Here is a 26,831-nt window from a genome sequence, read left to right as displayed (position 1 = left end):
CTATGCAAATGCCCCCGCGTGCCTATGCAGGCACGCGTGCCTAGGGTTGCCTACCCCTGCTTTAGACCGTATTTTAGTATGAATATGTGAATGAAAAAGTATAACGTTGCTACACCCTGAACAATAGATACTTGATGTTGAATGGGCCATAGTAATGTCAATTTAGCAATACAATTTAAAAAGTTATAGCCCTGCAAAGAAGGGGAACTTCTCCATAGACAAATAGAGCTGGCGGAGGATGGTATATTAAGAATATAAGCCTGGCGACCAAAGTGTTAAGAATGAGACTGAATAATGACATCACACAATAGTCTAATGATTAGACTGTTGTGTGATGTCATTATTACTTAGTATTAGACTAATCCTAATGAGATATTCCTCTAAATATGACTTCGAAAACAGCCACAATTTCAGGAAAAATTTAAAAAAAAAAAATCAGGGGGCCCCCATAGCTGTGTTAATTCGAACCCTGCTTAAGTACATTTAAAACTAGAAACTTTTTTACTTTTCCTCAAGTGTGTTTTTAGCCAGATACAGATGACTTTTACTTGAGTACGATTTTGAGACGGTACCCATACTTTTACTTAAGTATAATTCATTCCTGGGAGGCCAGTAATAGGCCGCGACGCATATTATACTTAATCCATTGGCATTTCAAATGCATATGATCGGTATATTATGTTCCATCATGCATGCATGAAAGGGGGGGGGGTCGTTTCTGATGAATTGATTGTCAATAACGGAATTCGTTAGTACAACAGCATACGCTGATCAGGGCGATGGCTATGAAAACAATGCACAACCAAGCTGAAATTGACGTTAAATTGCTCTTACCTGTGGCCGGTGAGACTCCAAAAAGATTGCCATCTGCTAGATCATATGTCCATTTGGGCCACGACATAACCCCCCACAGCATAATGAATCGGGTGTCCCGAAAACTATTCAATGCGATCAGGTGAAGATATTGATCCACGTTACTAGAAAACTCCACCCGGATGACTTTCATCGACGCACAGAGAGATACACAGTCTCAAATGGAGTGCAACATCGGCCGCATACCACCAGGCTGCGGTATTGTACCTTTGCGATCTCAGAGTCCTTCCATATGGTCACACAGCCTTCCTGGATGATTTATGAATGGAAATAGCGAATAAAAGAAATAACGATCCAATAACGTATATATATACGTTGTTGGCGTTATTCGATTGGCGGACAAACACATATATATATGGACAGTGCTGATTGAGTTAAAGTACAATCCGTGACTACAGACAGTGTAGCATATTCTGTTGAAACACTGTCACCCCACTACTGGGTTTGTTTACATATGAATTAGACTAATTTGATTGTCTGTGTGAGGATTGGTCCATTACCACACGCTTCTAGGTACCAATTACCTCCACACACCTGAAGGGAGTTTCGAATCAGCTCGAAGGGAGCCCTTATATACTCGGGGTTTCTGAAGGTTCATTGTCGGGTGGTTTTGCTTACCTCCGCCTGCAGCTTGTTCCTCCCGTGTTGTTCTCCATTTGTTTCTCCAGTACGCCTTGGAGTTCGCCGCTGTTGCTCTTCTCTGCTCCCGTGGACCCGCGCCCCGTATCTCACTTTGCCCCTTGGTGAGTTTGGAAGTATATTTTTAATGCTCTGTTTTTCCTCGTTTTTCCTGGACTCAAGACCTTTCTGTTTTGTGTGTGTTTCGTTAACACTGAAGAGTTATTTCTGGATTCAGCTTTATTACTGGACTGCCTCGTAATCCCTGCGTTCGGTTATTGACATTCCTCTGTTTCTCTGTTCCTCTCCGAGTGGATAGACAGTAAGCTGCAGAGCCGCAGAGCCAGAGGCCGCAGCGCTACAGAGCCAACTCTGCTCTGGGCCGAGCTGCAGAGCCACAGAGCCTACTCTGCTCAAGGACATTCCCCCTGAATGCTTTATGTTGTTTTTTCGATCTTTCTGTTTGTAAATAAATACGCCCTTAGTTTTTGGCTAACTCTGAACGACCTGTCTGTGTCGTGCTGTTGGGGTTGTTTACAAACCATAACATTACGACCCGACCATGTCGACCCCAGCCGACACAGACAGTGTTAGAGCAGCTTTGGCGGTCCAGATCCAGCTGACCAACGACCACACCCAACAGTTAGGTGCGGCTGCGGCTGCTGTGCAGGACCTCCGGGCCCAGGTCCAGCCTATTCAGAATTCTCTTGACACTCTAACCACCCAGCAGACTACCCAGGGTAATCAGCAGGCTGATATTCTGCACCAGCTACAGGCTCTCAGTGCAGCATTTAACGCCCTGCTTTTAACCCCACCTGTGGCAGGAGTCCCAGCCAGATCACCACCCGCCGCTGCGACAGACCCTGCACCTCCCGACCTTGCTCCTCGGGAGCCCCATCTCTCCAACCCACGATTGTTCGACGGTAACTTCGAGGACTGTGCCACGTTCATCATGCAATGTGAGTTGGTTTTCATTCATCAACCCAGCCGATTTACGACAGAGGAAGCCCGAGTAGCTTACATGACTAACCTGCTCACAGGCTGAGCAGCACTGTGGGTTACTGCTTCCTGGTCAATGAGGGCTGATTTTTGTTTTTCATACCCAGACTTCGTGGCAGAGCTCCGAAGGGTTTTCCACCACCCAGCTCGTGGCCAGGACCCGGGAGCTCGGTTGGGCACCTTCCGGCAGGGCAGTGGCAGTGTCACCGACTACGCGCTGGAGTTCAGACTGGCCGCAACCGAGAGTGGTTGGAATGATCGGGCGCTTCATCTCACCTTTCTGAAGGGGCTCAACGACGCTGTAAGGGACCAGCTCGCGACCCGGGAGGAGCCCGATTCACTCGAGGCCCTAATCAGCCTTGCCATTCGCATCGACGGATGCCTCCGGGAGAGAAGGCGTGAGAGAGCCCGACTGGGACCCCCAGACGTTCCCCAGACCCCCCGTACTTGTGACTGGACTGCTGACCGTCCTGCCTCCTCCACAACTGGTGGTCTCTTTCCCTCCCGATCTGTGACCAAGGAGGAACCCATGCAGCTGGGACGCACACACCTTAGCCCAGCCGAACGGGAGTCCAGGCTCAGGTCCGGCCTTTGTCTCTACTGCGGCCGGGAGGGACACCGTATCTTCAATTGTCCTACCCGGCCAAAAGACTAGGCTTGCTGGGACCCCGGGAGATCCTGGTGAGCCGTTTTTCCTGTTCCCACACCCATGCACCTCCTAACCATCTGACGAGCGTCACCCTGGCCTGGGCGGACCAGCGGGCGACGGTGGGTGCACTCGTTGACTCGGGTGCTGATGAGAGTTTCCTGGACGTTGAGTTTGCCACCCAGGCCAACATTCCACTTGAGAACCTCGAGAGGCCCTTGGAGGTTTTCGCGTTGGATCAGCACCGCCTGGCTGACATCACTCAACGCACCTGTCCTGTCCTCGTCACCATTGCTGGTAACCACGTTGAGAGACTCCAGTTCTTTATTACCAGATCCCCTCTTGTCCCAGTAGTCCTGGGTCGGCCCTGGCTCGCGCTGCATGAGCCCCACATCACCTGGTCCTCCGGCACCATCATGGGGTGGAGCTCCTCCTGTCATGCCCAGTGTCTTCAGGCGGCGTCCAGTCCTTCGCCCCGGAGTTCCCCTTGTGTGCCGCCCTCGGACCTCTCAACTATTCCCCCCGAGTACCACGACCTCGGGGAGGTTTTCAGCAAGTCCCGGGCTCAGGCCCTTCCTCCTCATCGGCCTTACGACTGTGCCATCGACCTCCGCTCTGGGGCTCCTCTTCCCGGCAGCCGCCTCTACAGTCTGACCGTCCCTGAGAAGGCAGCGATGGATAAGTACATCTCTGAGTCCTTGGCAGCAGGCCTCATTCAGCCCTCGTCCTCCCCGGTGGCGGCCGGCTTCTTTTTTGTTGGGAAGAAGGACAGAGATCTTCGGCCCTGCATTGACTATCGCCAACTCAACGAGATCACCATTAAGAACAAGTATCCTCTTCCTCTCATGAACTCCACCTTCGAGCCCCTCACCCAGGCTACCGTCTTCACCAAACTGGACCTCCGGAGTGCCTACCATCTGGTCCGTATCCGAGAGGGCGATGAATGGAAGACCGCCTTCAAGACTCCCAGGGGTCATTACAAGTATCTGGTGATGCCGTTCGGCCTCACCAACGCTCCGGCGGTATTCCAGGTGCTCATGAACAACGTCCTCCGTGACATGCTCGAGGAGTTTGTGGTGGTATACCTTGACGACATCCTCATCTTCTCCAAGACTCTCGAGGAACATGTCCACCATGTCGGCCGAGTACTGGAGCGCCTCCTCCACAACCGGCTCTTCATTAAGGCAGAGAAGTGCCGTTTCCACTCTGACTCCGTCGATTACCTTGGCTTCATCGTGGAGAGCGGCCTGACCCGAGCCGACCCTCGCAAGATCCAGGCTGTGGAGGAGTGGCCGGAACCCTCCTCTCGGAAGGAGCTACAGAGCTTCCTCGGTTTCGCAAACTTTTACCGGAGGTTCATCCGGAACTACAGCCAAGTGGCGGAACCGCTTACCAGGCTGACCTCTCCCTCCCTGCCGTTTGACTGGTCTCCAGCGGCCTGCGCTGCGTTCCGTTCCCTCAAGAAGAGGTTCACCACCGCCCCGGTCTTGCTCCACCCAGACCCCAAGAAGCAGTTTATCGTGGAGGTGGACGCCTCGGATACTGGACTAGGGGCTATCTTGTCTCAGCGGTCGGCGACGGACCAGAAGGTCCATCCGTGCGCCTTCTACTCTCGTCGTTTCCTTCCTGCTGAGAGGAACTATGACATTGGCAATCGGGAGCTGCTGGCGGTAGTGGCTGCCTTGGAGGAGTGGCGTCATTGGCTGGAGGGGGCCGAGGAACCGTTCACCATTTGGACGGACCATAAGAACTTGACGTACATCCGTGCATCCAAGCGCCTCAACGGCCGGCAAGCAAGGTGGGCCAGCTTCCTCAGTCGGTTCGACTTCTCGTTGACTTTTCGCCCTGGGTCCCGCAACACGAAGGCCGACTCTCTGTCCCGGTTACACTCCAAGGGGGCTCCAACCACTGAGGATCCGACTCCCATCCTCCCAGAGGTCAGGGTGGTGGGAGTGGTCACCTTGGGCATCGAGACCGTGGTCAGGCGTGCCCTACGTTTCCATCCCGCTCCCAGCAACGTACCTTTTCGTCGCCGCTTCGTCCCCGACTCAGTCCGGTCCCAGGTTCTCCAATGGGGCCATACCAGCCGGTTTGCCTGCCACCCCGGCGTTCACCGCACCTTCTCCTTCCTGGCTCGTCGATTCTGGTGGCCCACCATGAGGAACGACGTCAAGGAGTTTGTTCTGGCCTGCACGGTCTGCGCCCGCAGCAAGGCCTCCCACCAGGCACCCTCCGGTCTATTACAGCCACTTCCCATTCCGAGCCGCCCTTGGTCCCATGTGGCGTTGGACTTCGTCACTGGTCTTCCACCATCCCAGGGAAACACAGTCCTTCTGACTGTGGTGGATCGTTTCAGCAAGGGGGTTCATCTCGTGGCCCTTCCCAAGCTTCCCTCGGCTTCGGAGACAGCGGACCTCCTGACAAGCCACGTGTTCCGCCTCCATGGTTTCCCCCAGGACGTCGTCTCGGACCGGGGTCCCCAGTTCACTTCCCAGGTATGTCGGGCCTTCTGCAAGGGATTGGGGGCTACTGTTAGTCTTTCATCTGGTTGCCATCCACAGACTAACGGACAAACAGAGAGAATGAACCAGAGCGCGGAGTCTGCTCTCCGTTGTGTTGCCGCCAAGAGACCTGCTTCCTGGAGCCGGTTCCTCCCCTGGTCAGTTCCGCCACCGGCCTCTCGCCGTTCGAGGTATCCCTGGGCTACCAACCCCCTCTTTTCTCTGCACAGGAGTCGGAAGTGGCAGTTCCCTCCGTGCAGGATCATCTCGACCGGTGTCGTCAAGTCTGGGAGATCACCAGGACTGCGCTGCTCCGGGCAGTCGGGGAGCTAATTGACGCCGGATCCCTGCGCCGACATACCAACCTGGGCAGAGGGTATGGTTGTCCTCCAAGGATCTCCCGCTTCGATCCTCCGCCAAGAAGCTTAACCCCCGGTTCGTCGGCCCTTTTGAGATCCAGAAGGTGCTCAGTCCCACAGCAGTGAGTCTTAAGCTTCCTGCGTCCATGCGCATTCATCCTGTTTTTCATGTGTCCCGAGTGAAGCCTGTCTCTCTAAGTCCCCTGATGCCTCCTGCTCCAGATCCGCCTCCTCCCGAGATGGTGGACGGACACCCCCAGTGGAAGGTCCGCCAGCTCATGGACGTCTGGCGGCGAGGACGGGGGTTCCAGTATCTGGTGGACTGGGAGGGATACGGTCCGGAGGAACGGAGCTGGGTCTCCCGCCAGCTCATCATGGATCCCGCCCTGATCACCGACTTCCATCGGTCCCATCCGGGGAAGCCGAGGCCGGGCAGGTCGCCAGGTGGCTCTCGTGGAGGGGGGGGGGGTACTGTGAGGATTGGTCCATTACCACACGCTTCCAGGTACCAATTACCTCTACACACCTGAAGGGAGTTTCGAATCAGCTCGAAGGGAGCCCTTATATACTCTGGGTTTCTGAAGGTTCATTGTCGGGTCGTTTTGCTTACCTCCGCCTGCAGCTTGTTCCTCCCGTGTTGTTCTCCATTTGTTTCTCCAGTACGCCTTGGAGTTCGCCGCTGTTGCTCTTCTCTGCTCCCGTGGACCCGCGCCCTGTATCTCACTTTGCCCCTTGGTGAGTTTGGAAGTATATTTTTGATGCTCTGTTTTTCCTCGTTTTTCCTGGACTCAAGACCTTTCTGTTTTTTGTGTGTTTCGTTAACACTGAAAAGGTATTGCCTTTGTTATTTCTGGATTCAGCTTTATTACTGGACTGCCTCGTAATCCCTGCGTTCGGTTATTGACATTCCTCTGTTTCTCTGTTCCTCTCCGAGTGGATAGACAGTAAGCTGCAGAGCCGCAGAGCCAGAGGCCGCAGCGCCACAGAGCCAACTCTGCTCTGGGCCGAGCTGCAGAGCCGCAGAGCCTACTCTGCTCAAGGACATTCCCCCTGAATGCTTTATGTTGTTTTTTCGCTCTTTCTGTTTGTAAATAAATACGCCCTTAGTTTTTGGCTAACTCTGAACTACCTGTCTGTGTTGTGCTGTTGGGGTTGTTTACAAACCATAAACAGTCTGAAGTCTAAAATGCATTATTTTAGGCTTTAAGGACTGTGTAGTGTTTTACATGACATCTGAAGCCATGAAGGGTTTGTTTACATTTGCACTGTTTTGTAAATATTGGAGTAAAAAGCTGATCTGAACATTGAGCTCTAATGAGTTTTGACGGTTTAACGGTATTTGATGGTATGTTTTTCCAGTACAAATTACAATGTGATATGACATTGGTCCTCATTCTCAAATGGACATACGTAAAAGTTAAGGAATTCCTTCGTAACTCGATTGACGTACTTATTCGGCATTCTCGAACGGCTTCGTATTGTAAATTCTTTGTAGGTACGTAGGATTTACGTACTCAAAAAGACAGTCGTAAATCAGCCAGACCGGTGTGCACCCGTGTTCTCCACATCTTTCATTTATAGTCCTGACTCAATGAGGCATTGTGAGCATTACACACACACACTGCAAACGAAACAAATAAGAACTAAACCGATCGCCGCGGATATAGCTACTGTATAGTGGAATATACTGTATTAATATGCCATACTGTCTTCTTCTGTTTTGATGTATTTATATTGCTAAACTAAATAACGGCTTAGTGAGGCAGCCTCAGCGCACAGCACACATACATACTGTATACGTGCGAAATTAATCGTTCCAGCAAAGTAGGCTTCTATTATTCGAATGACTTGTTTTATTATAGTAGTAAGTCCTACTGTAGAACATGACATATTAGCATGACATCTCATTTAGTAATGTCAATACTGAACAACTGCCCAATTGGCTCTTGACAAGCGAGCAGTCGTTCATGTATATTGTATATATTGTAGACGGTATAGTAAAAATCCATATGACGGTATCTTCATATTCAGTACACCTCCCAGCCCTGTGTTTCACCTTTTGTGGGGTGACAGTGACTCGTGGAGTGTCGTCTGGTAATCAGAAGGTGTTCAAATCCAGCTCTTTCCAGCAGCGTGTCCAAATGTCCTTGAGCAAGACACTTAACCCCTAACTGCTCCCAATGAGCATGTTGGAACCTTGCATGGTTGCTTCTGCCGTAGCCCGTGAATGGGTTTTACTGTTTGCTTTTTTTTTTAAATGTCTGAACAGCTTGGCACGGGGCTACCTCTCGGACCTGCTGGAACCCTATGTTCCTCCAAGGTCCCTCAGGTCCTCTGATCAGCTCCTCCTGGCTGTTCCCAAGTCCAGGCTGAAGCTTAGGGGGCGGCCGTGCTTGTGCAGTAGCAGCCCCAAAGCTCTGCAATGAGCTGCCACTGCATGTTAGGGGGACCCCCACTCTGCAGGTGTTTAAATCACGCCTCAAAACTAATTTATTTGCTTTGGCTTTTGGTTTGAGAGACCTGCCTTTTTTACGTGACATATTGTATATGTTTTTATTGTGTGCTTTTATCTTTTTATCTTATGTTGTGGGACTTGTATAGCACTTTGGTCAACTTTGTTGTTTTTAAATGTGCTCTATAAATAAAGTGGATTGGATTGGATTGGGTGATTGTGAAGCTGAATGGGTGATTGTGAAGCTGAATGGGTGACTGTGTGGCTGAAGGTGAGGCGCTGTGGATAAAAGTGCTATATAACTGAAGTCTGATGTATGTGGCGTTTGGGGGACTGACTGTTCCGGGGGGGTTCATATGCCTTCGAGCGACATTGTATGTTATGCCTATTCTTAAGTCTGCACGTTTACATTGCACTACTTTTATTGTCTTTTATACCTATTCTAATGTCTGCAATTTATGCATTGTTTTTTATTCTGTCAATTGTGTGCTGATTGTAATGTAATGTAATTGTAATTGTAAAGTAATGTAACTAATGGCTGTGGGGCACTCTGGACGGCGGTCCATGTGTGAACAAAAGTACTATATAGATAGTTATTAATATTTATTATTGTTATATGTAGAAATGTGTGCATTGAAATGTTTGTAAAGTCTCGACGACATTGAAAATGAGGGTGACCTCAATTGTCTTTTCGAGACTAAATAAAGGTTTGAATGAAGGTCCAAGTCACACTCTTCTGTAACGTTCCCCCCGGTCCTGCTCCACAACCTTAGAGCCATATGAAATCCGCGTTCACGGAATCGCGGACGGAATCGCGGAATTAACCAATAAAAATGGAATCAACTGCAAAGCGTGGAATATTGCAGAATTTGGCCTAATCTGGACTGAAATTTCGTTTTTGGGTGGAACATTTGGTGCACACGCGACCGGGGAGGCGGGGACGCTACAGCGTGTTACACACAACACAGTGGTGCTCAAGCGTCTGGCTGCTTCAGTGTTAACATCGTCAAGAAGCTAAAAAATTCCACAATAAGCCCTCAATTCAGAGCAGAACAGTATCCTAATGACTTTTATGCCTCCGGTGATAAGGTGTTTTGCTAATTCTGTCAACGTTCCGTGGACTGGACCCGCAAAAACACTTGCGACACTATTGTGATTAAATAGCTATAACGTTAGGACATGATCGCTTCTAGCTAAATCTAGTGCACCCAATCCATTTGTTTAATGCAAACGATTGTCATTATACACTGCCCTTTATAAACTAAATACACTTAAATAGCTATGTAACGTTATAGGACTATAGATGGAACTTATAGCTTCTAGAAGTTCTAGCTAAATCTGGTGCACCCATCCATTTGTTTAATGCAAACGATTGTCATTATACACTGCCCTTTATAATCTAAAGAAACTTAAATAGCTATGAAACGTTACAATACATAGGACTATAGATGGAAATGATAGCTTCTTGCTAAATCTAGTGCACCCATCCATTTGTTTAATGCAAACGATTGTCATTATACACTGCCCTTTATAATCTAAATAAACTTAACTAAAGGTGCCTAAATTATGCATTACTATATTTCATCACAATATAATAGATATAGCTAGGTTACTGACATTGTCATTGTGATAATGTCAGTAGTAGCTAGCTGTATCTATTGTTTACACTTGAAATATGTATTTTTATTTTGTCACAATATTAATTGAAAAATATTGTGTAAAATTGAACTGTATTTCTGAGTTGCAGCACTTAAAAACATTAAATGGACTGTTATATCTTATTCAATTGTGGACATTTATTCATTCCCACTTATTAGACACTATTTCTGATGGTAAAATGAGCATAAAAAGCAAAATACAGAATTCTGAAATATTAAAACGGAAAAAATTGAATTTGGGAAAAAATAAAATGGAATTTGGAAAATAATAAAACGGATTTCATATGGCTCTACACAACCTCCATTTGTCCATGGACATTTCCCACGCCTGAACTACGTCTCTCAACCACCAGGTGGCCTAGTTCAGTGTATACATCTTTGTTGTCTTGTATTTATTAATTTCCTGTCTGTCATCACCAATCTGTTGTGTGTTCATCTGTTGTCTTTGCTGTGCCCCATTGTCTAATTTAATTTTGTCTCCTTGTGTCTGTATCTACTGTTTGGTCTCGTCATTTTTCTGTATTAGCCCTGTTATGTTTTCTGTTTAGTCATTACCCCAGCTGTGTCTCATTTACTTAATCATCCTCATGTCTCTAATTAGTCTGTGTACTTAAGTGTTGTCGGCCCAGCAGTCTTTGCTGGGTCATTACTAGGGATGTCCGATATTATCGGCCTACCGATATTATCGGCCGATATCGGCATTAAAATGTGATGTTGGAAAATATCGGTATCGGTTTTCAAAAAAAAATAATAATAATAATTTTTTATTTTTTTACATTTCTATAACCTTTATTCACCCAGGCAAGCAAGTAAGAACAAATTCTGATTTTATTTATTGTCAAAAGTATGCATAATGTTGTGTTAATTCCACAACAAGAGATATGTAATGTTAATTAGTTACCTGAAATTATTCCGTTTTTTTGGGGGGGAAACCCTGCATATATCGGTATTGGTTGATATCGGTTGATATCGGTATCGGAAATTAAGAGATGGACAATATCGGTATATCGGTATCGGTAAAAAAGCCAATATCAAGCATCCCTAGTCATTACTTTTGTTTCCTGTTCACTGTCGTGAGTACTCTGTAGGTTGTGATTATCTCGTTTTTGAGACCTCTGTCTCTCTTTTCTTTTCCTATTTCAAAGTGTTTCTTTTCATGTTATGCTCCGTGTGTCACAATAAAGTGCACGTTATTGTGAAAGAGCAACCACGCATTCCGCCTCCTGTCAATCCTCTCTCCGTGTCTCTGCTGCAATTGGGTTGTACATACCACCATGCCAACTAAACGTTCCACTCGTAACATCTTCACACGAACATGATGTGAATATATCCAAAGTTTAAATGGTCAAATAAATGGGTGATTGATTACAGCTTTAAGTGTTCCTATTCCGATAATGTGATAACTTTAGACATATTTATATTGTTTGAGAAAAGCCAATGAGGAGGATTGTATTTGAAAAACCACAATTTGGGGAATAATGACTTTTTGGGTCACCTCTCTCGCTCTCTTTCTCTCTCGCTCTCGCTCTCTCGCTCCCTCACTCCCTCTCTCTCTCTCTCTTATCTCTCTCTCTTCTCTCTCTCTCTCTCTCTCTCTCTCTCTCTCTCTCGCTCCCTCGCTCTCTCTCTCCCTCTCTCTCTCTCGCTCCCTCACTTCCTCTCTCTCTCGCTCCCTCACTCCCTCTCTCTCTCTCCCTCTCGCTCCCTCACTCCCTCTCTCCCTCTCTCTCTCTCTCTCTCTCTCTCCCTCTCTCTCTCTCTCTCTCTCTCTCTCTCTCTCTCTCTCTCTCCCTCTCTCTCTCTCGCTCCCTCACTCCCTCTCTCTCCTCTCCCTCTCTCGCTCCCTCACTCCCTCTCTCCCTCTCTCTCTCTCTCTCTCTCTCTCTCTCTCTCTCTCTCTCTCTCCCTCTCTCTCTCTCCCTCTCTCTCTCTCTCTCTCTCTCTCTCTCTCTCTCTCTCTCTCTCGCTCCCTCGCTCTCTCTCTCCCTCTCTCTCTCTCGCTCCCTCACTCCCTCTCTCTCTCTCTCTCTCTCTCTCTCTCTCTCTCTCTCTCTCTCTCTCTCTCTCTCTCTCTAAACCTCCTTAAAAGAAAAAAGAAAAGGTCCACCTATACAGTCCAGCCCTGGAGCCAAACCTCACCGCTCGATAGAATGGACCCAGGCAGGGTTATTAACACTCACTCCCTCTGGGGCTATATTTGATGGTGGACGGGGCGTTGTGCGACCCAATGGAGCGTGCAGCAATTAAGGGTCCTGAAACTAGACCTTGGAATACACTGCAGTGTGTGGTGCTCTCTCTCTGGATACATGCTCGCTGATAGCTGGGCCCACACACCATTACCTGGCCACGGCTGAGTCCTAGTTCTGAGGACCATGTTGACAAGTTATTATGCCCAATGGAGGATGGCCAGGTGAGAACTTAAAGTGGGCTGCCGTGTCATTCAGAACCGTGCCATTACTATCCCCAGGGCTAAATACAAGTATATTAAAGTGATTTATTGTCCATGGTAATTACTTGGCAGAGGAACCACATCTATAGGCAACATCATGTAAATACGAGATCCAACTCCTACAGGACGCTCATATAGCCAACATGTGGTCTCTGTGTGACATGACTATTTGAAATATGCCAAAAGGTTCTATAGACCTTGTGTCATTTGGGAGGGAGAAAAAGAAAATCGTTTTGGAGATGGTCGCTCGCTCGCGTCTCCTCATCTTCTCTGCCTACGTCACGCTCACAGACTGTCTTCTGGCAGAGCAGCGCGCCTTCACTGACGGGCACTGGTGTGACGCGCGTGGCACGTTGACGGTGACGGACTGGTCATTATGTCCGTCCGTCTGGCAAACATGGGGAGCAGATGTGGCTGCGTTGACAGAAAGCTCTCGAGCGCCGCGGAGATCAAAGCTGCCTGTCAGCGGACACCTGAAATGAAATGCCCCCCCCCCCCCCCCCCGGGCAACACGCTTTAAAAGTCTTGGACACAGGCCCAAACGCCCCAGCGAGATATATAGGGCCTCGGTCGGACAGTCCATTATGGCGGAGTCAGCGAATTCCAAGTCCAGGGGTGCTCTCAGGGGCGGACCTTCCTACAGGCGATATATAAAAAAAAAAAAATTTGCAGTTTTGGCGCCCCCCTCTATATCTGAAACCATTATTTTGGTTTTGGAGACAAAAATCTAAAACGGTCGTTCGGTCTGAGCCTCAGCTTTAGGTGTTCACAGTCAGAACATGCTAGAGCGCTGTGCATTGATGGGTATCGGTCAAGTGTTTATAGAATTGAGCGTTGAGGAAAGAAAGACTAACGTTAGAGAACTATGAAGAGGCAAAAGCCGCAGTGGTGAATCTCGCCTAGGGCGCCAAATGTGCTAGGTAGGTCCGCCCCTGGGTGCTCTAGTCTAGTTATAGAATTGGCCCGTCTGCTGAAAAGTTTACGAACCACGTTAGCCATACCTACGTCGACTTAAAGTGCGGAATGCAAGTCAGAAAACCAATTATGACATTTGACAGCGCTCTGTTTTGTTCTCTGAAGGAGAACATTGGTAGAAGATGGGGAAATACCACACACACACACACACACACACACACACACACACACACACACACAGACAGACACACACACACACACACACAGACACACACACAGACAGACAGACAGACAGACACACACACAGACACACAGGCGCGCGGACGCACGCACGCACGCACACACACACACACACACACACACACACACACACACATCTCATCAAGCCAGTCGAGTCTTGTTTGTTGTGTGAAAAGATATGAAGACTGAATTGGTTAAAAAAAATTATACATTTGGCTGAACAGCTAAAAGTCTCAGAATAGTGTTTATTGACAAAGTTAATACATTAATAACAAACATGTTTCGTAGGAAATTAATTTTTACCGGTTGTGATTTAGACATGGGGGCTATAGTCTATATATAGTAGACAGTTGCAGGGGTTTGCTCTAACATCATGTTACATTCATTTAAACCCTGAATAAAACACAGCAAAATAACTTACTTGACTCACATAAGAAGAAACACCAGAGAAGGGTCCTCCTCCCAGAGAACAGGTGGTTGAGTCCGTATTCCATATTTCACCCCGAAATATGGACTTTTGGCAAAGTCCTTGTTGTGGTGTCCTCTCTACAGAGGCGGCTCTACAGAGTATCTGTGTCATCTTCGCATTGGAGAGGCATGTTCGGGACAACTTGACAAGTAATAAACCGGGGGTCCGTTTTGATATCTCTTCTCTTATATTTGTGGGCGTGGAGAGCGTGACGTCGCGACTGGCATAACTTTCCTATAATGTTGTCATCATAATGTAGTACAGTAGTTCACCCTTCCTTCCAGATGAATCGCGCCGCTGAGTCCCGTACCGCTCTGTCTTCAGCTTGTACCACCGCGAGGCACCGCGCACCTTCTTCTAATCTCCACCCCGGTCCGAACACGCGCAATGGCGCAGAGGGAGCTGTCCGTTGATGAGCAGGTGCTGAGGGTCGGAGAGCCGTCCACGCGCGAAACACCAGTCAGTGCCACGGTGCCACGGTGCCACCACCTGTATATGCTTAGAAACTATGCGATAAATCAGACCTACCCTACATGTATCTCTTCTAGATAACGTGCGGCACAATAGCCTAGTCATAAAAAAATATTTGCTTAATTTTTACGCACGGTGCCACCAACTTTACGCGTTCGTAAATGCACGCGTTTGGGGTCCATTCTCATTACAAATCGATGTTTTTTTTATAGGCAAAGTGTATTGTTCTTCTTGCTACACGGGTTCCGAGGATCCATAATAATAATAAACCCCCACCTGTTATTTTGAGAAGACAGGACACAGCTGAGTACTGGCCGTGTTTGAGCGCGAGCATCCTTTTAATCCGTCACCTATCGCCTCTCTCTCCACGCGGCTGTTTGTATTATGATGAGAGGGGATTATAAAAGGAGGGACTTTCATGATGATGATGATGATTGCCTCTCGTCGTCACCGTCTCACCATGTGTTAGCAGGGTCATGTTGGAAAATGATCTCAAAGGAACACATCAGCTATAGAGGAAATATAGCATCACTATATACAGGACCCCCCCCCCCCCCCCCCCCCCACACACACACACACACACACACACGCACACACACACACACACACACACACACACACACACACACACACACACACACACACACACACACACACACACACACACACACACACACACACACACACACACACAATCTAATTAAAGTCTTCATGTTGTGCAATTAATGTGTTGATCAGATATGACCAGTAAATGGTATGGAGTGATTTGCAAAGTGCTGGAGAGATGCTATATTATCTTTTTACTTATAATGACATGTGTTATTACTACGAAGAGCAGCTAGAGGGCAGCGTAGGTGAATGAATAGTTCATGTTTTAGGTCCCCAGTGATTATAGCTTTGCCTGGAAAACAATAATTGTCCTAATGGAGAACTGTTGAGCAAAGGTGGGTGTTTTCATTATCAAGTATTTCAATTATTTCCATATGTGATGTAGAAGCAACACACGTGGCTTTAAGTAAAAAGAAAAAAAATAGCACATTTTCTTTTTGCTGATGTGATTTAATGGATTAAACCAAACATATACAAACATTATAGATCATACATGACAAATACACAATACATATTACATCATGACTGCAAACATGAAAGTCCTATCTTCTTGGACAGAGGGGTGAGGAAAACGGAGACTGAAGTAGACTTTTCCCACCCAAGAGCTTGACCAGATAAATCACGCTGCCAGTTCCCCAGAGACTGAGAGGAAGTGTTTTGTCTGCCCACTCACTCAGAGTGGAAACAGAGCCCCATTAATACAAGATGGCAATGAGCTAAATGACAGAAGAAAACAGATTCTGCACAGTGTTTAGAAAAACAAGGATAAATCTGTGAATTATTTCACCTATATATTCATATTCGTTCTCAAAGAGTTTGACTTGTAGGTGGAAAGGATTTTAAGAAACGTTATTTTTGTCCCATCATAACTCGAAATACAGTGGTCACTCAAACCTTTTAAACAAACCTTTTACAGCATCAACAGTGACATAAAAGTCACGTTAAGATGTCACATTCTGTCAGTCCTTGTATCAAAGTATCAAGACGATACATTTCATAGTGATTTCAATGCAATTAATCACAAATATAAACAAAGCCAGTAGTGGGCCAAACTCAAAGCTCCACAATGTTGTTTTGTGAAAGACACCTGAACCTTTGAAAAATCTATAGTGTGTGATGTATCTTTAATTGAATTAATATAGTGCCCTAAGAGGGGAAACTGTATGGTGCTAGAAATGATCTGTTTGACTGTGGTGTCCTGCCCTTCCACCACATTTACAACATAAAGAAGGTTAATGTTGGTCAACATGGTTTCTAAAGTTAATTTCTTAGATTTGTGTTATGATAATATATAATAATAATAATAATAATAATAATAATAATAATAATAATAATAATAATAATAATAATAATAATAATAATAATAATAATAATAATAATAATAATAATAATAATAATAATAATAATAATGCAGGACCTCTTTAGGAGGGTCTTTATTCGGCATGCAACGAACTGGACATGCAATTGGAGCGGCACACACACACCAGGGCCCCGTTCCCCGTACCTGGTTCAACTAAGTCGATCAAGATGTCATTATCCAGATTCAGTTAACCCGATGTTTGAAGCCGGGATTTTCCTGTTCCTCGAAGGTGGATTCAGTCTCGTTAACTCAAGCCAGACTTGAGACCCAGGATAAGTGCGCGTGCCCGCCTCAGCCGAGAAGGCAGCAAGTGTCGAGAGCAGAGATCCTGATGCTCTAGTGGCATTGATTGATTAATTGATTTAAAACTTTATTAACATATTGCAGTACGGCTCAATCGCCTCGCCGACAAGTTAAATGCGTTATCTATAGGCTAATTTTAAGTCCCTCATTACCTCAATCAATCAGATTATATTTCTTTAAACTTGCCTGCTGGATTGAATAATCAAATGAGATCTTGCTAGCGAAAATAATTAGTTAAACTGTTATACAAAATAACGATACGGCTCTCTTCCCATTGATTGATGTATGGTCGATCTTTTACTTATCTTCACTGTGGTGTAACAGGTTCTTCTTTTGACTTTCACGCAGACGACCGGGGTTCAAAACCCGGTCTTTCCCTTCTTTTTGCGATGTAGGAATAATTCAATTTGGTGCACGTTGAGAGCTATATAAAGAATGACATCCTCAATGCATGTAGATTTATAATATTTTAACTTGAAACTAGGCTACTTTGGCGTATAATCATTAATATTATATTCCAAAAAATTATATTGGAAACACAGGGTTTCGAACACCGGTCGCTGGGTTGCCAGGATTGAGCACTACCGCTGAGCCACTGTGCCAGATGGGATAAATTCATTGTTTATACATTAATGAAGGAGACAAGATCCACAATCCACGCATAGACACTTCAATTTTATGCTTGAATGAAACACAATCCAGGCGCTCCATTAAACATCCACAGCGGAGAATATGAAAGGAATCAGAGCCAAACGAGCGATAGGTTTCAATCATTAAAAATATCCCCGCGGGATTCACATTTGCAATGCTGCGCGTTGTTAGAATAACCACATAATGTGTACATCGCACCGAGCGAGCGCCACGGTATATATAACGTGCATTATTTAGGACAAAGTGAATTTAGTATCAGCATTTTGGGTCTATTTTACATTTCAAAAGCCCCCTCTGGAAGAATGGAGCACAAAAACGTAATTCAGAATGGTATAAAGCAGATCCTAGACTGTGGGAATAATTTCAGGAAACGCGCTGTCACTTTCTTTGCGGGGGCGTGGCTGTGCTGCATCCGGCTAACTTGAACTTAAACCCTGCTTTCGACCAGGCTCAAACTTTTGGATCTGTTGTCATGGTGATTTGGACAATCCAGGTACGGGGAGCCGGAAAGTCCGGCTTAAGTCAGACTTAACCGAAAGTTATCCGGCTAACTCAGTTATCCAGGTACGGGGAACGGGGCCCAGGATACACACACACACACACACACACACACATGCATTGTGTTTCCTCAGTCGCCGATGCGATTGAGTCTCTGCGCTTGACCCATCCCGTCGTCCTTCCCCCCCAAGGGCAGCCGGGAGAAGATAGGGCGTCAACGTGAGCCGCGCCCCGGGGACCAATCCAAGTGCTCCTGTCCGTCTTCGTCAAGGACACCACAGCGTTAGAGATCTGTTGTTGTGCATGTTTTTCCATTGGGTTTATCTTATCGGGGGGGAAACCCTTGCGAGCACGGGGAGAACATGCAAACTCCACACAGAAAGGCCTGGGAGATACCCCACCTGAGTACCTGGCATCATGGAAACCTGGTCCCCAAGCGGGAATCGAACCCTGGACCTTCTTGCTGTGAGGCGACAGAGTTAACCACTACACCACCGTGCCGCCGTAAGAAACAGGTTCTATAAGCATTTGTAACAAATTATTCCAGAGGTAATTTTTTCCTCCCAAAATGGCATAGTGGAGCTTTAATTTATCAATAATCACTGCAAGGACCATCAGGAGATGTTAAAAAAAAAAGAAGAAAAGAAAAGTGAAATCCATTACGGTTTAAATGTCCGTGCTTTGATGAATTAGACAGCTGCTTGATTAAAATATAAAATCTGGTTTCCACCATCCTTCTTCATTGACCCCCCCCCCCTTCCCTTGATATTGGTCCTAGTCTTCTTCCCAATATACCGGTAATTGAAAATGATCTCATGTTGGTTGAACGTAACTCCTGAAGTGCCCTGACTCCCACCCACATGTATTGCGTGTCATTACTTTTTTCCAACAGGGCGAGTATCTCTTACAGAACCCCTATAACCCTCCTCAACAAACGTTCACGCGTCCCCCGAGAGGACCGCATCTGTAAGCTATTCCCCCTCTGTTCACTTTTCACAGAAAAAGGGGGGAAAACGCTCGTCCCACATTCACACGCACAGTTAGTGGGTGACCCTATATCCTCGCCTCCGTTCCTACCCTGGACCCCAGATGGCCAAAACCCACATAGCTGCCTAGTTGGACAACTAGAATCGGTCTGTGTTTGCTGTCGGATTTGGCCAATACAACAACAACACAGTCCATAAACACTTGGTCTGACTCACTCACTACACTAACACCACCCGCACTGTTGTCATCCAGGAATGCCTGGTTGTAAAAATAGAAAATGTTATTGGAGGCGTATGACACGGTCGAATGTAATAATTACATGCACAGTATGGACAGGCCAGTCTGTGTCGTCTATCATCCAACGTTCTGTGTATTATTGTGTTGGCTTCACGTCACGCGTCCATGTCTCTCCAGCAAACAGTTTGGAGGGAGACATCCGCTTCACTTTCTCTTTTTATGGTTAACTCCTCTTGCAGGCATGACTTTGACTATGCTGATGATTGTTAAAATGTAAAGCACCCTATTCCACATTCTTCCCCTGGAGAGGGAGGAGAGCTTCTCTGTACATCCCCTGAAGTCTGAAAGTCGAACGTGTGATGTCACTAATAGGTCAAATTCCTCACGGTCCAATATTATATGTGGTAACTTGACACCTTTACCAACACAGACATCTGAGTGGCCGTTGACGTGAAAGAATAATACACTGCGTAACTTGTAATTCCTGGTAAATATCATTGTTGCCAATTTGCAAACGTATAAATTATTATTCAATATAGACTTTTTCAAATACATCTGGAGGGGATCTCTAAAAAAGGTTCTGCGTACTTCTGCAACTTTTCTTTTTTGGTCTGTGTTGCGGGAAACTATTTGGATTCCCCTCAGTTTGTTTTGTTGCTTTTTGTCAAATTCATCCATACTTCACTTCAGCCCAAGTATTTTACTGAGCCCTGTTTCTGGACAATAGGAGATGTCAATTGAATTGCTGATGGATTTATAGTGTGTGTGTGTGTGTGTGTGTGTTGTGTGTGTGTGTGTGTGTGTGTGTGTGTGTGTGTGTGTGTGTGTGTGTGTGTGTGTGTGTGTGTGTGTGTGTGTGTGTGTGTGTGTGTGTGTGTGTGTGTGTGTGTGTGTGTGTGTGTGTGTGTGTGTGTGTGTGTGTGTGTGTGTGTGTGTGTGTGTGTGTGTGTGTGTGTGTGTGTGTGTGTGTGTGTGTGTGTGTGTGTGTGTGTGTGTGTGTGTGTGTGTGTGTGTGGAGGTGCTAATCTTAGAAGTAGGCTGTGCCTTTGACCTGTACATGGACCAGGCTTTCCAGGACAAGTATATAAAATACCAACCATTGCTCGATGTGATAACCAGCTTCGGGTACAGGTGTAGATATAGTATACTTATATTCGGAAGTCTTGGCCATGTATATAAATGCACCATGAGCGGTCTGAGAATTGCTGCAATGTCAAAGAGAAAAGCCAAACAAATTGCCAAATATTGCTCTGTCTCAGCTATTATTGGCAGCTTAGCGGCGTGGAGAAGGAAGTGCTATGTGTACCCTTAAGTGTCCAGTGCTGATTGGCCCCGATATATTTGATTCCCTGTTCATGTAATATAATTTGTGGAACCAAATAAAGTATTCAAATGTGTGTATGTGCAAGTATTATCATACAGCGCTCCCCGTCAACACGGCCCCTCTTTAGTGTCGAACGTTCAGAGTGTCTTGGTGAAGGAAGCGTGCAGGGCCTGTGATGAGGTTTCCAGCCTGCCGGCGATGTCTGCTGCTGCGCGAAGCATCCCTTCAAAGGCCAGCGACTCCTCCCTGATCCTGCCCGGGGAGACACACAGTCAGTCGGGGGAGAAAGTGCAGGGGGACAGGTGGACAACAGAGATCATCAACCTTTATTTATACTCGAAAAGACAATTGAAGTCACCCTCATTTTCAATGTCGTCGAGACTTTTCAGACATTTCAATGCACATATTTCTACAATATAACAATAATAAATATTAATAACTATCTATAATATAGTATAAAATGAACATAGGCATAAAATCAGCACACAGATTGACAGAATAAAAAAACAATGCATAAATTGCAGACATAAGAATAGGTATAAAAGACAATAAAAGTAGTGCAATGTAAACGTGCAGACTTAAGAATGGCGTAAAATAAGTACCAAAGTACAATGCATGTACGAAGGCATGTGAACAGATGACTCTCAGGAGTGCCAGCTCAGCGAAACCAATGAACTACGAGAGCAATGCCTAAGCTCTTGTGGAATGTAGTTGTTCTGATTTGAATAACTTTTAATATGGTACAATTTCTTCATTTGAACCCTTGCTCTGAAAAAAACGTATTTAGTCCGTTTTTATGTTTTTTTGTACAGCCCATGTATTTGCAGTTTTTAATAATCAATCCAAATGACTTGGAGTGTGAATGTGATATGTCACCAAAAAGTACTCAACCTCAACTGTATTTAACTGTGAATGAACACAACACTGCAACTTACCGTAATTCCTCTAATAGTGACCCGGGCTTGTATTTGCTTAAACTGTAGCGGGTACCAGGCTTTTATTAGGAGGAGGCATGTATAAGAGAGAGGCCTATATTTCTAATTTTCAAACCGATCATAATGAATAAATCAACATTTTGTGTCACTTTGAACCCAGTAAAATGTACTGGGTTCATTTATTGAAACCAAGTACTGTATGAAATGAACAGGTGGTCACTGGTCATTTCAACGTTTTCAATGTGAAATCAAGTAACTTTACCTTAGCATCTCAGTATGCAGCTCAGTATATTAGTAACCCGGCTTGTATTAGGAGGTCGGCTTATAATTGCTTAGCTCAAGAGCGCACCCGGCCATTAATAGAGACCCGGTTTGTAATTGAATACCGGTCACTATTAGAGGAATTACGGTACTCATCTTTAGATAATAAAATTTGAGAACATTGTTTCCCTGTCAAACTTATATGGTTCTTCGTCTGAGGTACTCAGTTATCTTTACAGTCATGTATTTAGTTATATCAGGTAAAATAACACACTACAGATAGGATCAACATTATTCTCTAAATAATACATTTCCTTTTTAAATATTGAATATGTTTGAACCAGGGAGTGTGGCCAATTCTGTGGCCAATGAGGAATGATGTAAGAGTCACCACAAGAGTGCCATGCAAGGTGCACAAGGTTGGGTAATTCATTCTCACAACGTGACACCGGGGAGATATCTGGTGTCTCAGCCTTAGACGATGGTCTCATGGAACGACAAAACAAACAACACAATGCAGATGGCACGGGCGGGCGGAGGCGATGAAGGCTGAAACTACCATAACCTTACAGTCAGTGTGTGTGCAGGCGTTGCCCTTCCCCGCAACGCCTGCCCCGTTCTGTTCCGTTAGTGGCTCTGCTTGGCATCACACTGCACTATCTCGCGTACGTGCACGCGCACTGAATAAACCACAAATGTACCTTTAATACCAGTATTAGTCTGACCACACCCCTCATCAGCTTACCTTCATAAGCAGGTGTGTGGTCACCTGCTCTCCTCCTTCTCGCTTTCACCACAAGGAAGTGCCTCGGTAGTACCCCACTTGACGTGTTGTTGTTAGGGGAAAGGTAGTTAGTTTACAAGGAGTGATACGTTGACATCATATCTTTATTTTCTCTCTCACTATTTTTCGAGAAAATACGGCGATATTGTCTTCGTACTGGAGTGTCTAGAAGATGATGATCATTCTAAAAACCCTCCACCGGTTTTCGTATTGGGAGCACGCCGCTGCATGCTTCTCAACTGCAGTTCCTTGCTGTGTTTGTTGGGGTGAAACCTGTCAGGCCACAGCTGAACTGTCGGACATGCCGCTGTTGTGAGAAGCGGTGCGTTCCAGGTTGGGTGAGTAGTGTTTGCTGGCGGGCTCCACTTGTCTGTTAGTGCTATGGGGGCTACTTGACAAAGTTTATGGAAACCGGCCCCAGGCTAGGGTCCTTTGTTCAGCCACCTAGGCGACAGAAGGCCTTGGTCTGAAGACCATTATAGTTTTAACTAGTGGGCCGCGACCATTGACACTGGTGATCCCTGTGTGTTCTGGACGAGTGGATTCTCTCTGTCACCGTGTTAAGGCCCCATCTTTCATATCCAAATGAGAGTATTCCTTCACGAGGGGATATGTGCATGTAATGTGCGATAGCGGCAGATTCATGTTCAAAGTCAGCTACACAGGCCAGTTGGTACTGTGCTGATTCCGTCGGGTGTGGTAAAGTCACCGTTGTGAAGCGGTGTTGACATCTTGTTTTCTCTCTTCTCTTAAAAAGTGAGGAGAGGTTCAGAACGGCGGCCTGTCTGGGTGAGTGTTATGTCATTGTTTACATGTTCATAGCTTACGGTTAGCCAGTCAGCTGTTAACTGCTGCGTTAGCCTGCTGGATCGCTGCATGGCCTGCTTAGGGCCTACTATTAGCCAGTCAGCTGTTAGCTGCGGGGCTAGCATGTCGTGGTCGCTAGGTAACGTTAGCTTGCTGCTATAGGCCATGGCTGGCGCGGGGTAGCTTAGCTTCTCGCGCGCCGCCGTGAGCTCGCTTCTGATCGCGTGCGTCGTTAGCTCGGCGTCTCGCAAGCAGAAGCAGTAGCACCCGAACGGTTGGAGCGGCCGTTAGCTTGATGCTATTCTGTTGAACGTGCTTTGATTTTAACATGTTTTACACTCTTGACCGCAACGTCATCCTTGACAGGGGATGTTTCGTCGACCCTGCCCTGAGCCTGGACGGCAAGGTTGCATCAACGGGGGACTGTAGTACGGGTTGGGGCGGTGACGCTACCCAGTTCGGACAACACAGGAGCGGCTGTGTTCCTACGGTGTCTGTGACTGCACTTCGCTGATCTGCGTTCCGGGTAGGAACGGGGTTGACCAGACCTCATAACACGTCTTCTGGTTTTACTTTGCTAAATGTATTGTGAATAACGGTGTTTTTTCCCAAAACGTGTGTTGTTGCAATGCATTTAGGATACGTTGCGGGTTATGTGTGAGCTGTTTTTTGTCACTGGCAGTTAGCTTCTCCGTGCAAATCGGGATGTAATGATCTGGTTGTTGTGTGAGAAACATCATGGTGTTTATATGTACCGTGTACTCACAACTAAGGTAACTAACCTATGAAGCTATGCTTGGTGACAAGTGAGTAAAAGAATGTTCTTTCTCAGACTGTAATGACAATGAACAGTGTGTTCACACATTAACAGGTTTTCCTGTTTTAACTGGCCGTATTGAGGGTAAAATAGGAGGATTGTGTTTTCCCCCCCGGTTCCCTGGGGACTTTTTCATCCTCCTATCAGACATGTTGTGCATTAATTGTGTCTTTTGTGTGGTAGGGATACGATGTAACTCTTAGCTTGATTGCTGAGGTTGTGCTAAATCTGCTGGAGAAACTTATTTCCTAAAGGGAAATTGGTTTGGTTGCTGTCATGTGTGCTTAGCAAGGCCTGTGGTCGATACTAATCAAGAATGTTGTATTCTCTCATTGTGAAAAAAAAGTTCCTGGTCCCACGGCCTGGTATATATTGGGCGTGTGCACCGCAGGAATTCCCCCGCCATAGAGTACGTCACCGTGCGCGTCTCTGTTGGTAGGACTTCCGTGTGCTGTTCAGGTCCATGTGATGGATCTGTTTTCAGGGGGGGTGGTCAGGGCTCCTCCTCACCAAGCGCCTATTCAGGCCTTCTGTGAGTTCGGACTCCTTCTTCCATGTGAGGAAGCCTCCATCAGAGTACAGAGCCTTCCTCCTCAGATTGTCAAAGTGAGTGGACCCTCTAGAAGGGTCCTTTTCTATTGTATGTATATTCGATTCAATTCGTTTATTGAGTGTGTATGGGTTCAGTGCCTCTTCCCCGGAGGCCCTAAAACCAGTTTTTTACATGGCTCAAGGTGCAATATATTCTTTTCAATCTGTACAGCTCGCGTGGGAAGTCTCTCTGGGGATCCCCGTCTCTTTCCTATGGGAGGGTGGTGGGATGTAAAAATGTGAACATTTTTTACCCCGGCTGTGTAGACTGGGATACATACTGTTGATGCTTCCTTCTTTCTATTCCAGAAGTGTTGGAGTTAGGGAGTGTCACACCCCTCTTGTCGTTCCCCTGGGCGCCTTGGGGATTCAATGACAGGTCTAAATAGCCTGTTCATTGATGGGGGTGTGTCCCGACGCACGTATAGTGCTAGCTCGCTGTAAACAGGCGATTGACTGGCACGCCTTGGTTGTTTGTGGTTGAAACAGCGTTTTTATAAAGCAACTGAGATGGGGGTTTTTCCTCTTCCAACGACCACATCCCATGACCTGGGTGGGTTGTCGACGGATTCTCGTTCATGTCTGGGGGATGATGACGGGATGGATCTGAACATATGTGGTGGGGTCTCACGCCCTTGGGGTGGGCCACCAGGCGCGGTTCGTCCGAACGTCTGGGTGGCGCCTTCTTTTCATGTTAAGATCAACACGCATATCTGCCCTTCTCCTGGAGTAGGCATGTCGGCGTGGTTAGGGCACGGGACTGGTTCTGGTCACGCTGGTCCAGATCAGTTGAACCCGTTGTCCGCCGGGGATGCAGATCTGCTGTTCTGGTACCCTGAGGGACTTGGGCTTTTTTCAGGGGGAAAAATGCCAGGTCGGTCTGGGTGTCACAGGGTTAAGCGCTATGGAGACCCTGGTTGGGTATGTTTTTACTCAGCACTGTCGTCATGGCTTACAGCCATGCCATTCTGTACGCGCTCGATCTCGTCGGATCTCGGCCGCTACACAGGTTGGTCCTGGTTAGTACTTGGTTGGGAGACCGCCTGGGAATACCAAGTACGGTGTGCTTAGGGGCTGGTTCTCCATTATTTTTCGCTCCTCTCTCACGCATGGCGAAGAGGGGCCTGTGGGGGTGGTTTTTTGACCTCCTCTGGTGACCCTGTGCTTCCCGTACCGCCAGGCCCGGTCCGAAGTGATGTTTGCGACCCGTAGGCCTGGGTTAACCCTTTTTGGAAACTGAAACACTTGTACTGCGGTATAGCCGGTGTATACCCGCAGGTGTGTTTTGGAGTTTTTTCTTGAGGGGTTATAGGAACAACCACCGCATTGGGTAACACCGAGGTGGTTGATTCCCTGGTGTGTTGGTGCAGTGTCAACTCCCGGGTTCACCGTTTGAGGGTGCCCCTGCACGTTCATGACGTCTGCCAATCGTGTCAGCCTTCTCTGCCTCGACCCCTCTGGGTGGGGGTTTTTAAATGGAGGCTTGGTCATGCAACAACGCCAGCATACGCCCCTTCCGCCGGGGCAGCTGTGTTCAGCTGTCCCCTCTGGCGCCTGTCTCGTCCGCAGTCTCCAGGCTAGGGTTAACAGCCTGTTGCCTGGTTTTTCCCCGGTGCGCTGCCTGCTTCCGTTGGTTAACCTTTTTTGTGTGCTTACGGCCATGCTGACTGTCTGTTCTGCAGGGTCAGTGTGCCAGGCGGTGTACTGTTGGGGGGACGGGGCCCGCTCGGCTTACGGCCATACCGTCCTGAACACGCCCGATCTCGTCCGATCTCGGAAGCTAAGCAGGTTCTGGCCTGGTTAGTACTTGGTTGGGATACCGCCTGGGATTACCAGGTGCAGTAACTGGGGGGCCTTTGTCCGAATACGCTGGCGATGTGGGGGGCGGGGCACTACGTGCCCACCTGGTGGGGTCTTGATGCTGGCATCATGGACTTCTCCGGGCCCCCATTCCAGGGAGTCCAGTCCTTTTGGTGGGTCTGGGTCTTCCTTCGCACTCCGCTGCTACGGCCTTGCC

At 47.0% G+C, this 26,831-nt stretch overlaps 2 protein-coding genes across 4 annotated transcripts in view; both read right to left on the bottom strand.

The window, feature by feature from the left end:
- Positions 1–20,844, bottom strand: part of chrna2b (cholinergic receptor, nicotinic, alpha 2b (neuronal)) — a 65,727-nt gene extending 44,883 nt beyond the window's left edge. Inside the window, exon 1 of one of the 3 annotated variants that reach the window (XM_084315118.1) lies at positions 20,716–20,844. Coding sequence is in view for 2 of the 3 variants with exons in the window: in XM_084315116.1 (XP_084171242.1) it covers positions 14,132–14,204 (73 nt within the window). In the remaining variant the exon portion in view is untranslated. Of the gene's footprint in view, positions 1–14,131; positions 14,358–20,715 lie in introns of those variants that run through there. The other 2 variants (XM_084315116.1, XM_084315117.1) reach the window with 2 other exon arrangements.
- LOC311229105 (uncharacterized protein) overlaps positions 20,243–26,831 on the bottom strand; it is a 63,082-nt gene continuing 56,493 nt past the window's right edge. Inside the window, exon 3 of the mRNA XM_084315119.1 lies at positions 20,243–20,871. Coding sequence (XP_084171245.1) covers positions 20,757–20,871 — 115 coding nt within the window. The 3' untranslated portion in view covers positions 20,243–20,756. The remainder of the gene's footprint in view (positions 20,872–26,831) is intronic.

The sequence above is a fragment of the Notolepis coatsorum genome, assembly GCF_963971535.1.
Source record: "Notolepis coatsorum genome assembly, chromosome: 5".
Lineage (NCBI taxonomy): Eukaryota > Metazoa > Chordata > Actinopteri > Aulopiformes > Paralepididae > Notolepis > Notolepis coatsorum.
Note: the sequence above shows the minus strand (reverse complement) of the source record. Positions and strands in the feature narration are given on the sequence as shown.